This window comes from Lissotriton vulgaris, chromosome 10, assembly GCF_964263255.1.
Source record: "Lissotriton vulgaris chromosome 10, aLisVul1.2, whole genome shotgun sequence".
Lineage (NCBI taxonomy): Eukaryota > Metazoa > Chordata > Amphibia > Caudata > Salamandridae > Lissotriton > Lissotriton vulgaris.
This window is the reverse complement of record NC_141698.1, coordinates 1066042042-1066056167: the sequence shown is the minus strand read 5'-3', so window position 1 is coordinate 1066056167 and position 14126 is coordinate 1066042042. Positions and strand designations below refer to the sequence as shown.

Below are 14126 nucleotides of genomic sequence, written 5' to 3'. Positions count from 1 at the left end.
AAACAAATTACTGCCCTCTCCTGGAGGAAAGGTTAATGGACATTAGCATTTACGATTACATAGTATGTGTGTCCAAGTTTAGTAATTAACTGATCTGTGTAATTAACTTAGTACTGTTTTTGGCACGTGTGCGTAAATAGATTACAAGTCTACTGTGATTTAGGTCTAATCCGAATTTTCTCCATGTTACACCCGTGGCTAAAGATCTCCTTAAATGTAGGCATAGAGTTACTAATTTCAGTATAAAAATAAACATTTGGCTGTTTCTAACAAAAAGCTATGGTGGAGGAGTACATTCTCCTCATACACAACAACTGTGAAACTAACAGCTAGTGGATTTTAAATTTGCAGTGTGCACTTTTATTTGTCTGGTACATAATAGACTTTGTATCTATGTAATTAACAGACTTCTATAAAAAATAAATAACTGACACAGAACATTAAAAGTGGCAACACGTTTGCAGCACAAGGTCCAGCAGCTGGCTTCACATCATTTTTCTGCCAGGCTGAAAAAAACGATCATATTGACCCTAAACGGGCATACGATTCAATGACTAAGTTATAGACAGCTAAACAAGCTTAAACTTTGCTTACACCTTTCACAAAGTATGCATACAACCCTTTATAGAAAATGACTCTCTCATCAGATACATGGTATGCCAATGAGCAGTCACAAAGCTAGACTTTGTAAACATGAACCAATAGGGGGTCATGCATGGAGAAAGACAAATATAAGGAAGCCTGTCAGAAATGTACCCTCAAACATTTAGTAACTTAGTAATAGTATAACAGATCAATGGCATTTGAAAAGAAATTAGTGCAGATTGATGCGCAACTTTTAGAAGAATGTCAGTGGGTACTTAAACTTCACTAACGGGAGAAAGTAAAATGGTGTACTTTTGATACCTCCATAGAAAGGAACCACACTCAGTTTAGCTAAGCAAAGTCAATTGATTGACGGATCTCTGCAATCATCCTGAAAGCAGCCTTTCTTCATTCCCAGGGATGTAAAAAAATGATAGGAGTATGCGCACATAGGTTTGGGAGTTCCATTTGATATTGAAGGTACTTAACCCCTTTCATTACGGTCGATCCCCAAAATTCCTTTGAAATACTACCAGCGCAAGCCTTATTTAACTGAGCAAATACTGTCGAAAGCGCTACCTGAATGCCTTTCCTGTTCATAGAAAAATTCATTAAAGGATAAAACATGACAATTACGCAAATAATTACATCTACACTTAGGCTCCCAGACAAAAATACACATTTAAGTTGACAAACTGCAAAGGCTTGTCATCACTTTTGTACATGTGGAATTTATAACCCGAATTTAAAATCTTTTCTTCAAGACACCCGCTTCCAACCCAATTAAATTTCAACCATATATTTTTCAACATAAATAAGAAGCTAGTGAGAACAACTTCCTGAGTTGGCTCCATAGTCAACCCGAGCACTAACCTCTGCCAACACATACAAATGAAAGTGCAGGACTGTGTCCAACAGAGGATTTACTGCAGTGGAATCTGAAATCCAAGTATTTGAACCAACATTTGCCACTGCTCAGCTCCTACAATAGTTAAGGCAGTGTTGACGAATGTAGCTATTTTATAGTTCAACTACCAATAATTCGTTTTATTTCTGTTTTTGCAATGTGATGGGTAAGATTAATAGGGTCTGAGCTCTTTCGACCTGAACCTGGTGCATATTGGATGAGGAAAGCGGAAGGATAGAGTTGTAAACTTTAACTGTAAACTACTTTCCCACTTTTAGATGCGTAAACAATTACATAAGAATGAGTAAAATGCAGCAATAACCTTTTGATAGCGAACTCCACGGAAGAAGTTTTATAATTTAAAGTAAATCTTTCATTTCCATTTGTATGTTTAACTGATCAGGTGACACGTTTTACAGTCAACCTGTACGAGGCAGTCATAAAACTATGCCTGCAACACTGTACTATTGGAGGATTTACCCTGTTAAGTATTCAGGAAGCAACACCTCTTGTTTGAAATGTATGATACAAGTCTCAATTAACAGCAGCAAAATTCCTTAGAGGCTTATGGTTAGTGACCCGCACAATTACAAGAGGAGGCGAGTAGGCTTAAACCAAGACTAAGGATTATTTTAGAATTACTTTGGAGATAGACATTTCAAAGCTGTAACCGAAATGCAAGGAGTTGGACACTGCCTAGCTGTCATAGAAGTGTAATGTCTTATACTACTCAAAGAAGGCATGGCAGACACCACTAACAGTGCTAACATCCCTAAGGATGTTAGGGAGATTGCACTTGTAAATGAAACTGTCTCAGGCCAAGACTGGACAATACTGGGTAGTTCTGAAACTACATTGAAGGGGAGCGAAGAATGCACCAAATTGTGTGCAACTGATGCAATACATGTATCAGATAGAGGCAATCATCCTGGATCCAATATTATATACATACTAATACTGATGGACTCAAAGCACGCAGGTACTGCAGTTGAAAAGGATCTTCTTGACTAACCTGTTCAACAGTGGCAGCTGAAAGACACCGAAAGTCATGTTTCATGCAACAGTAACACTGCAAAGCAGAATCCAGGACCAATGATCAAAAACATCGGTTACAGTTTAGGGTACAGCCACATTCACGAGAAGAGTAGAGAAGAATACAAGGATGTTTTCCTCCCAGATATCCCACTTTAGACAGCATAGCCCCTTAGCACTACATCTTTCCGGACTCTGAATGGAATAGCTAAAAGGAAGACTGATTCATGCGTGATTGAGCACCAGAATGCCTACCCTCATCCACATAAAGTCAACAATCTTCTCCTGCACAAAGAACTACAACCCTAAGTGTTCATAGTGAAAGTGAAGCTTTCCAGGGGCCTATTTAAAGGTTTGTTTTTAATCAACTAGAAGTACCTGTTCCCAAATAGTTACTGCACCAGTCGAGTTCACTGCACTACACACTGTGTACCAGCAGCTTCATTTAAAATTACCTTCCTATTTAAAAGAATAAAATTGTATTTTTGTAGCATAAATAAGTTTGCTCACCTGATATCTAACTGTACATTACAAACAGCGAAAGACGTTTTCTGTAGGTACAATATTTACAGTTCTGAATTTGAGGCGCACAGACAATACTTTAAAAACAAAATAAAAACGTAACATCGCTCTTGAAGGACATGGCATCTAGTGAGGATACACATACATATATACACACAGGTTCATTTCTATAGGGATGTTTCCGTATTCACAAACTTCCCGGACGACGTGTCTTCTATGCTTATTTTCACACTGGCTGGTTTGTCAGGGCTGTTGAAATAAAGAAGTACAATTTAATTACTAATTTTGATCCGACACAAACTTGTTTAGAGAGAACGTTGAAATACAGACCTATGCTGTATGTAAATCTATATTCCAAATCCTTATTTAACTACAAATCCTAGGACATCTAAAGAAGCAATGTTTTCTGAACGGGGGCCTTTTCCTTGAAGCATGCAAAGGGTAAATAAAGGATCCCAGAGAGCTGTTGGACTGAAACTGTTTTCCAAAAGAAAAAATCTTTTGTGAAGTTCATAGTCCTAATGCTCAGACAGAATGATGTAAGACACCGTGAGTGGGAATGGATTGGGGCCATTCGCTGTATCCTAGCTCACATTCTGCTGACAACTGATCAAATACATATATTCTCCTTTCACATGCCAAAACCCAAATGTAATATTAGCAGACAGTTATGAGACAGATTATGTTTCTCCTGCGGATTTTAGATTTTCAGTATGCCAATTTAGTTAAAATTGTGCGTCGAGTTACTCAAGAAACCGTCAACTGCGCCTCAAATCAAGAAAGTACAATGTAGCTTCACTGCTCAAATTATAAATTTACTCTCCATAAAACACATCAATAAAGATATCTATATATTTTGTAGTACAAAGAAAATGGAGAAACTTGCTCAGTGTTCAATTTGGAGGGTTCAATCACATTTCTAAACAAAAAGCATAAAGATGGACAAAAAAAAACAAAACCAAAAGAAACACAACTGAACTCGACTGAAGAGTCCAAAGCTTTTAGAAGGGCCACCGCTACAGCACAATAGATAAGTTATTGCAGGTGCTCATCTTTTTAGGTTGACCGGTAGAAATAAAAAGAAACCAACGAAAAATTAAAAAGCCCTCAAATAGTTTAAACCGCAGATTATTTTTAGCTTGTTAAAATTAATGAATGTACTGGAACTGATTTCCTGTGGCCAAACGGAGTTAAGAAAAATGACATGGTTGCAATGCTAATTCCGGAGAAGGGTATACGCAGACCATGTGCCAAGATTTCCTTCTGGAGCACACAATTACTTTTATCGTTGTATGGCCCAATAGTACTCCAGCTGATTCACTGGCATATTTCTTTGGGCCATAAGAACACCAAACAACTGATGCCAAAGAGGCCCCTGGGTACAGTGAATATCGATTTTGGACTTTCTAACATTTAAATTTCATGAGTTACGAAGAAAGTAATTTTGAAACTCATTATTTCGACAAAATGTATTCAATAGAAAAGTACAACGGAGAAGATGTGATTTAGTGGTTGACCTAGCGGCAGTTAATACAATGAACACGCCCAAGTCTCGAGTTCCACGCATGACCACATTTTGGGGAAATGAGCAAATCACATGGTCACCTTGTACCGGAGACAGAAACATCAATGGAAACAGATGAAGTCCCAAAGCAATACTGACTAAAATCTCAAACATTTACACCTTCTCCAGTACCTATTGCTACAAGTAGTTGAAGTAGGCATTTGACAAGATTCCAAGCTCTTTCGAGGAATGTACATTTGTACACGAGTCGCTATGTAAACAAACTATTTTTGTTTTATTTAGTATCAAAACAGCTGGCGTCAAGTAGCTGGTGAATGGTTACTTATGTCTATACCGCATGTCGATTTGATAGGAATTGCTGCAAGTTATCTTTCCAAGGATACTTATCTGAACAGATCAGCAGCAAAGGGTTGGTTGGGGGGCAGCGGGTGAATGGCGGCAGAAGGACATCTCTTGTTGAATGTGCTCTTCTACTGACCAACAGCACAAGTCCATTGAAGTGTGTGGAGATCTAGATTTTGCCTGCAAATCTCCCCCACACTAGTCACGGTTCAGAAAGGCACTGTTGTCGAGCCCTCATGTGCCATTGTGTATACGGAACCAGTCAAATGCAGGTAGCCAGCAGAGCTAGCAGGCAAAAAATATCAAGACTAGAGCTTAGCTGCCACATAGGAATTAATTAATTAATTGTGGGTTTGTAATGCGCTAGAATCGACTCCCGAAGGAGTATCTCTGCGCAGTAGACCGCTGGGGAACCCGTCCTGGCTTTCCCTGTGAGATGGTCCCTACTGGGTATCTCCAAGGTGAAACCAGGCATCCCCGGCGTATGTGGGGGGCCGTTGTGGAGATAAGGCAAGCTAATGCCCAGAGTTGCCGAGTGTGATCCCTGGTTAGAGTAGGCACCGAGATGAGAATTATCGAGTCCGCTGACCCTGGTCCACGACCCTGCCGCGTCGGGAATTGAACCCTGGTCCCGGGCCGTCCTCTGCTCTCGGGTCTGCCGCCTCTAACTAGTGAGCCACACCACTCCAATCATGTCTCGAATACATCAGATCCCTTAGAAGGAAGGCTTTAAAAAGTGCTGCTTGCTGTACCGCCTAGTGAACAGGAGGTGCTGAAAGGGTTCTATTTGGAACATGGGTACATTGACAGAAAATCTCTAATCGAGCAGTAGGGAGGCGGGCTTCTGTAGGGGGTCCGACACCAACTGCAGCAGGCCAGCCTTGAGCAGCCAAATGCCAAGGTACTGGAACACTCATTCCTGACCTGTGCAGATGCGCCACATCCACTGCTGTCACCTTCAGAGAAACTATAGGCGCCCAGGTTAACCAGAACTGGAAGGAGACAAACTGGTAATGTGCAGAACCTACCATGAATTGCAGGTACTTGCTGTGTGACTTCCGGACCAGTATGTGAAAATATGCATTCTGTGAGTTGAGTGACGCCATCCAATGTTCTGTTTTCAGCACCACAGGAACCTGCACCAGGAACTGCATCTCAAACGTTTGGCTGCAAATGGATGTGATATAAGGGATACACAATCTGTCTTTTGGGGGAGGAGTGTGTGTGTGTGGGAGGGTCATCCAGGCCACTGGTATTCTGCAACGGCAGATCATGTGCAGGATCTGAATACTGGGCGGAAGGGGGAGGGGGGGGGGGGGGGGACGACGACAAGTTGTCTGCCTCAATGCAATCATTCTAATAATGAAGGCACCCCTTTCGGCATATGGTTTGAATCAGAGCCCAAAACGTCATCCGCGGTCAGCCAGTAACGCTGGTACAGAGTTGGTTCAGGCTCAGGCTCCTCTATACCGCACCTACTCGGCTATCCTTTGGGTCGCCCTCCTAAACTTCATCAGGATTGCCTGGGTCTTTGACGGAGGTCTCTTTGAAGAGACAGTGATTCCGGTGGCAGCCCTTGTGTAGGCATTCTTGGAGGGTCACTAGCAAGGGCCTCTGTGCCAGAGGCTTCCCATGAGGAGTTCCTCTAGGGTTCAAATCGCACAGAAGATCGGCCTGCATAAACCCAAATGGAGCACCAAGGAGTCCCATTAGTGCACCATAGGGGAGCAACAAATACCTGAATAACTCAATCAGGTTGTGGAGGAACTAGGCCTGCTAGATTCTAGGTGTTGGGATCTTCGAGTACACCAGAAGGGTGGGTGGTGAAAGCGAGAGAATGCAGGGACGTTATTTAGGAGCTTGCCCCTTCCTACTCCTGGCACTGCCTTTGCAACCCCTGGCCTCAGAGTTGGCAAAACAGTGCCAAGAACACAAGCGTGTCTCACGTTAGCAGAGCCAGGGTCTAATCTCGTATCCGGGTCATTTTTATTACATTATTAGTGAATATTAGTTTATTATTCACTATTAGTGTAATAAAAAGTGGAGCAGAAAGATCTGGACCTTCACTTGCATCTTTGTGACAAAAAGAATAATGGTTTTAATACAAGTGGGCGTGCATGTGGATGTGAGTGAGTTTGGGTGTAAGCATGTCTGTATATGGGATAGTGGATGTGTGTCAAAAGGAGTAAGAGTGAGTGATTCAGGGTGAGAGAGAGTGCACAAGAGTAGGTGAAAATCAATGAGTGCAAGTCAGTGCTAATGATAGAATGAGTGTGACTAAGTAAATGTGAGCATGTGTTATGCTTGCAGATCCACTGATGAACCTGGCATACTTCTTGGCTTATGGAAGCACTCTTAAAAAACATTGGCACTGGAATACTGGAGGCAATACGTGCATAGGGGATACACTCCGCAAAATGGTACTGTTGGCACTCTGTAGGACAATTTTGGCATGGAGCACCCATGAAAAAAGGCCATCGCTGGCCTCCTGGAGAAAATGCTTGGCATAGTTGACACCTGTGGCAATCTGCTGGTAATGTCTTCCCATATGGCAAGAATTTCCTCCAATGTGCCAACTGTGGCAAGGTCATGGGGCAACCCATGACAAAATGTGGTCCTTGACACTTTAGACGTAACCTGACATAAGGTACTTCCATAGTGCAAGAGAAGCAGTATTAGGGACATTCTGTCACTCGCATATTGTATGTAATGTTTAGGCATAAGAGGCCTCCATGGCAAAATGCTTGTCCTAGTAATGGAGGTAATTTTTTTTTTTATTTACTGGGGCACCCATAGGACATTTTAAGAACCTAACTGGGTGAACTCATGGGGACTGTCAGATTTCAGTAGTCTGCCACACCACAATAGGACTTAAATATATTGTCTTCTTTTTTAAGCGCCTATGACTTTAGCAAAATGTGAAAATTGTGCATTAACATGCACGAATAAAGCCCATTTTTCCTACTCTTCTCAGGGAAGAGAATCCCCCCCCATATGCTACCCCTAGGAGAATATTAATTATGCAATTATGTAAATTCAGAAATATTAATTGTGAAGTCATCAGGATTAAGGTTACGTGACATCACTTCTTGGGACAATGCAGGATCAAGGGTCATATGATGTCACTTCCTGTGACATCATTATGGTCAAAAGGTTTATCATGTCACTTCGCTACCCCTGGCATTTTGGTAAATTGACGTTCATGAGGGAATGTGGGGAAGAACGACAGTGTGCCCGGAGTTGGTGCAGCAGCTGTTGTGACCTCAGGCTGAGTGAGGTCGACATACTCAGGTTGAGTTTGAGTTTAAAAGTATTTCTAGAGCGCGGACACCGAGCAGTTTCATGGCGCTATGAAGAGGACTCGACTGGAGGTGGATTGTGTCAAGGTGACCCACTTCAGAACCTTTAAGTTGAGTGTTGATGAGGACCCTTCTACTCCTCTTCTTGTGTCTTTCATTGGAGGACAGTTGAACAGGACCTCAACCAGCATCAAGCTCATCAAAGGCCAATGCCATGAAAAGAATACAAAAATTAAAAAATAAAATAAAACCCAAAAAAAACTTGCCTCCCACTCCACAAAGGCCTTGGTGTGAAAGAAGCTCCATTTGTTGCACAGCTGGGAGTTCTACTTCGGCCTCAATCATCACAGGCAGATCTAGTGGGTGTCGGAAAGGGACATTAGTCCACTGAAGGAGCGGCAAGTCCTAAAGCCTACCTTCCTTTTTAGAAGAATGAAAAATCCAGAGAGTAGCTCCGGATCCGTCTCGAAGAGCGTGGAAAAAGGTAAACTGATGCTGGTGTGCCAGGGTGGCAATACATGGCTCCAATGACACTGTGCTTGCACTACTTTTGCCACAGAGATGGAGCCAGCAACGCCAACCAGCAGTAAAGAGGTATGGCAAAAGTGTTCTGATCCAGTATCGGACATAAAGATATTAAAAAGGTGAGGAATCTACAAGTAGAAGTATACATCAGAAAATGCTGGTAAAGTATAAGAATTGCTCACTATTTATTAATTAAACGCAACTGTACGATTTGGCAGTCACACAAGAAATGTGTAGAATCTGAGAAGTGTGGATGGAACAGTCACGCAGCTCAATACGTCAATATAGGGGAAGACAGATGGCATGGGTGCTGCATTTGAGACCAGAATACAGGAAGGTGCTATCTCAGACATGCATTAAATCAAGAAGAATAAAACATTAAGGAAACACCAACTTTACACCAAAACAATGGGGGTGGGGAGCTGGGTGGACGACATGGAACAATCAAACATCAAGGCAACATTAACTACAACACAATGTACACATCCCTCAAAAATACCACTAATGCCTAAAACACCTTAGTTCATGGGAAGGCCAAACTCACTTTGTATGGTCTTAGACCCAAGTACTGCGTGGGAAGAAGTCATTATCGTCTAGCCTGTACCAGAACAGGAGTTAGTTAGTGGAACACAAGGATGTTATTGTTATCAAACTGCTGTGAAGACGTATGGGACAAACAAGAAGCATACATAAATATGGCTGAAAAAGAGCATGCTTTACATTGTAATCGCAGCAACCTACCTGTACAGAAAAAACGATTTGCTTACAAAACTAATTAAGACAATTCTCTTTTTCTCTAATGCTACACAAAAAACAAACTACAACAAAAAAAAAATCTGAAAAGGTTACTTACCCCATGGAAAGGATTCTTCATTATGTGCATCTTCCACAAATTTAGATTCTTTTTAAGCGTACTCACATCAAGAAGCATCCTAAAAACACTCAGACCCTTTACTAAATAGGTTCTTTTCTGGAAAAAAGTATCGGTCCAATTAAAATTGAGAGTTCCAACATACAGAATCTAAAGAAAGTTCACTTTCAGGGACTGGTTTCAATTAGTGCTTTATAGTAAGTTGTGAAGCACACACCCAATCCTAAAAACAAAGATCATGATTAACCGTGTCACTTACTAATCTTACAAATTATGCACCTTTGATACTATAACTATGGACACTCGAATGACTAACTTCATGAAAACAATGTATGGTTAGGCGACAACGCAATGAACATATTCTAAGCAACGTTAATGGCTTGACTTGGCACTCCTATCAGTCAAAAGATGGTCTCAAGACTGAGATGCTTAGCTGTTGATGATTCCTTCACACTACCTCCCCCCACCCTCCCACCACTAGGTTGAGTGCTTTTTCTTTAAATTTGTAGCAATTCCTGCTCAAGCCTCAAGTCCCCTCCCCTCCCCCACATAAGGTACCCATGCCAAATACGCATCTTGCTTCGGATTCTAAAGTTACACAGGGTTTGCAGAATCCACAAAAGGAAAGGTCTTAAAAAACAATCTGAAGACATATCAAATTTCGGTGGAAAAATGTACCCCATTCTAGTGGTGGGTAGAAGCCGTATTTTGTCCAGGGCTTGGTCGCTGCTCAGGGAAGCCCACTAAACACAGCCATCTCCAAAAACAAAACTCAAAGGAGTATAGGGTGGTGCGAGTTGTGTAGTACTACGTTTTCTTACATAGGATGCCCTGCAAACCTGTGTAGGAGAAGATTTGTGACTCTGTGTGATACACAAAATTCCTACCACCCACTGATGCAACACATCTTCGGTGCTGTAAGGTCGCAGTAGCACAAGTGGCACTGCTCCGGATCCGGGAGAGGGGGGAAGGGGGAATGAGGGGGGTTGAGAGGGGGAATGGTTGGGGTTAACAAGTTACTTACCTTCGGTAACGATGCATCTGTAAGAGACATATGAGATATAGATTCCTTAATTTAAAATTACCCCCAGGCGTCGGACTTGATCCGGAAAAAATGTCTTTAGCAGTACCCCTGCGCGTCGGTAGGAGGCATTTGTAAATCTGCATCCATCGTCGTGGTGGCAGGGATGACATCGCAGTGCCTACTAATATGCCGCCCCGCAAGCGCAGTCAGTTCTGACACTACTTTCCACACCAGAAGTGCAGAGTCATGAAAGGCACTGACCACTAGTGCACCACACTAGGGCCCTGCAAAGGAGTCCCTATCCCTAGAAGTCAGTTGGCAGAGCGGGTAGGATGGGTGGGGCAGTAATGAATCTATAACTAATATAGGTCTCTTAGAGATACATCGTTACCGAAGGTAAATAACTTGTTCATCTGAAAGAGACTATTAGTTCTAGATTCCTTACCTTAGAATAGATACACCAGCAATACCAGAAATGGAGGAGGGGCTGCACACCAAGTTCACACCAGAAAGCCCTGGAGGACCGAACAGGAAAAGTAGCCATCCCTCTGGACTGGACTATCCAGGCAGTAATGTCTGGTGAACGTGTGCATAGAAGCCCAAGTGGCTGCCTGGCAGATGTCAATGAGTGGGACTCCAAGTGACAAAGCAGTGGTTGCTGCCCTAGCTCTAGTGGAATGAGCCTGCAGCCCCACTGGAGGTACCTTTTTAGCTAAAGCGTAACAAATCTTTATACAAAGGAAGACCGACAGAGAAGGTACACTTTTGCAAAGCCCGACCTTTCTTGGCAACCACATAGCCAACGAAGAGTTAATCGTCCACCCGGAAATCCTTTGTGCGCTCAAGGTAGAAAGGCAGAGCACGTTTCGGGTCCAGATGGTGGAGTCTCTCCTCCTCCTTGGAAGGGTGCAGAGGCAGGAAAAGGAGGGCAGAGTAATAGTCTGTCCGATGTGAAAAGGAGTGACAACTTTAGGTAGGAACGAGGGCCTCGCTCAAAGCACAACTTTGTCTGGATACACCGAGAAGAAAGGAGGCTTAGAATAAAGCCTGAAGCTCACTCACTATGCGAGCAGAGGTGATGGTAACAAGAAAGATAGTCTTCTGAGTGAGTAGCTTAAGAGGACAGATGTAAAGAGGCTCGAAGAGAACAAATATAAGGTAAGTCAAAACAAGGTTCAAGTGCCACTAAGGCATTATGAAAGGAGATGGAGTAAAGAGATGAATAATGCCTTTAAAGAACCTACTTACAATAGGGTACTCTAACAAAGAGGGATGATCTGGAAGCAGAAATGGCTGCCTGGTAGCCTTTAAGAGTGCCCAGAGCACAGCCCTGCAGGGCCAAAGAGAAAAAGAACAAAAGAACCTCAGAAAGAGGGGCAGAAAGGGGATCCACGGGCTTTGCTGTGCACCATGCCATAAACTTGTTTCACCGACAGGCGTATAGTCTTATGGAAGGGATGCCTGGCAGCCAAGATGACATTACAAACTTCGGGAGGAAGGTCAAAAGCTATTAAAGGTCGCCGCTCAATCTCCAAACAAAGAGGTGGAGGCTGGACAGGATAGGGTGGAGGACAGTCTGCTGCGATAGAAGATCTTCCTGAAGGGGCAGTCTGATCAGAGGAGGGATAGCCATGTCTTCGTTCCCAGTCCGGTGCCATAAGAATGACTTGGGCCCGGTCGCACTTGATCTTCAGCACTCAGGGCAGAAGTGGTACAGGCAGAAAGGCATAAAGAAGGCCGCAACTCCACTTGTGACAAAAAGCATTGCTGAGTGAGTGTTGCCTTGGAAACTACTGCCAATGCGTGTTCTATTCGGTGGCGAACAGATCCAACCAAGGCTCTCCCCACGGCTGAGAAAGACCTTGCACCACCTCGGAGTAAAGACATAATTTGTGATCCACCAGGCACTGACAGCTGAGTTTGCCCACCCTGGCGTTCAGAGAAACTGCCAGGTTTTGAACCACCAGGGTCATGCCCTGATTTTCCAGCTATGTCCAAAGGCGAAGAGCCTCTTGACAAAGGGTCCATGACCCCACACTGCCCGGTTTGTTGCAGTACCACATGGCGGTGGTGTTGTCTGAACACCTGCACTGCCTTCCCGTTGAGTGTGGGAAGGAATGCCTTAACTGCCAAGGGAATCGCCCAAAGCTCCAACAGGTTGATAAGGAGCCCGGACTCCACAGGAGACCAAAATACTCTGATTCCCACCTCTCCATTGTGACCATCCTATCCCAGGAGTGATGCATCAGTCACCACCGTGAGGTCTGGTTGGGGAAGGGAGATCAATCTGCCCCCGACTCAATCCTGGTTTGTAAACCACCACTGCAGTTGTTGCTTAATTCTTTCCTAGATCTGGAATTAGTCGGAAAAATTCCCCTGATGCTGCGCCCACTGGAACTTCAAGTCCCACTGCAGAGCCCGCATATGCCACCTGGCATGATCCATCAGCAGGAGGCATGAGGCCATGAGGCCCAGCAGTCTCGGTCATTCTCTCCAAAATCCGGGATAGAGGATGAAACATCAGTATCATTGCCCAAATATCCCAGACTTGCTGCTCGGGAGGATAGGCCCGAAACTGCACGGTGTCCAGAACAGCTCCAATGAAAGGGAGTCAGGTATGACTTCGGCACTTTGATAGTGAACCCCAGCGAATGCAGGAGATCTACCGTAGTCTGGAGGTGGGAGACGACAGCCTAGGACCAGCCCGCCTTCAACAGTCATCAAGATAGGGTAAGACTGGAACCCCAGATCTGCGCAGACCATTGCAATCACTTTCGTGAACACCCGAGGGGCACTGGTAAGACCGAAGTGGAGCATGGTGAACTGAAAATACTCGTGGCCTACCGTTAACCATAGGTAAGTCTGTCGGCTGGCAGGACGGGGATGCGGAAAATAGGTGTCCTGCAAGTCCAACGCCACCATCTGGTCTCCAGGGTCTAGGGCAGATAGGACCTGAGCCAAGGTTAGCATTTTGAACTTCTCCTTCCGGATGAGGGGGTTGAGGGCCCTGAGGTCTAGGATAGGACACAGGCCTTTGTCCTACTTGGGCACAAGAAAGTAGTGGGAATAGCAATTACCACCAACTTCTGATGCTGGGACCCTCTTGATAGCTCCCTTGGCCAAAAGAGCAGAGACTTCCTGGCGGAGAAGCACCAAATGATCCTCCGAAATGAGACTGAAAGACCGTGGCATGGAGGGAAGGGTAGTCTTGAAGGGAAGGGAGTAGTCCCTTCGGACAATCTGCAAAACCCACCTGTCTGACGTGATAGTTTACCAGTGGGGGAGGTGATGGCGAATCCTGCCACCCACTGGCCGCTGATGGGCCTGAAAGGTCAGACTAGGAGGGTTTGGAGGCTGCTGCAGGGGAGGAGGCAGGGGGTATTGGGAGTTCTGGTGTGCCCGCTGGTTCCCAGACCTGCGTTACTGGGTCCCACGTCTGCAGCCACGCAGAGGTTGGGCAGCTTGCGTGAACTGGTGGCTGGAATGGGTTAGAT

General features: G+C 44.2%; 1 protein-coding gene across 4 annotated transcripts in view; it reads right to left on the bottom strand.

The window, feature by feature from the left end:
• Positions 1-335: 335 nt before the first annotated feature.
• Positions 336-14126, bottom strand: part of SLC4A7 (solute carrier family 4 member 7) — a 422082-nt gene continuing 408291 nt past the window's right edge. For all 4 annotated transcript variants that reach the window (XM_086942128.1, XM_086942129.1, XM_086942126.1 and 1 more), the window contains one exon: positions 336-3295. In XM_086942128.1, the coding sequence (XP_086798254.1) occupies positions 3214-3295 (82 nt within the window). In that variant the 3' untranslated portion in view covers positions 336-3213. The remainder of the gene's footprint in view (positions 3296-14126) is intronic.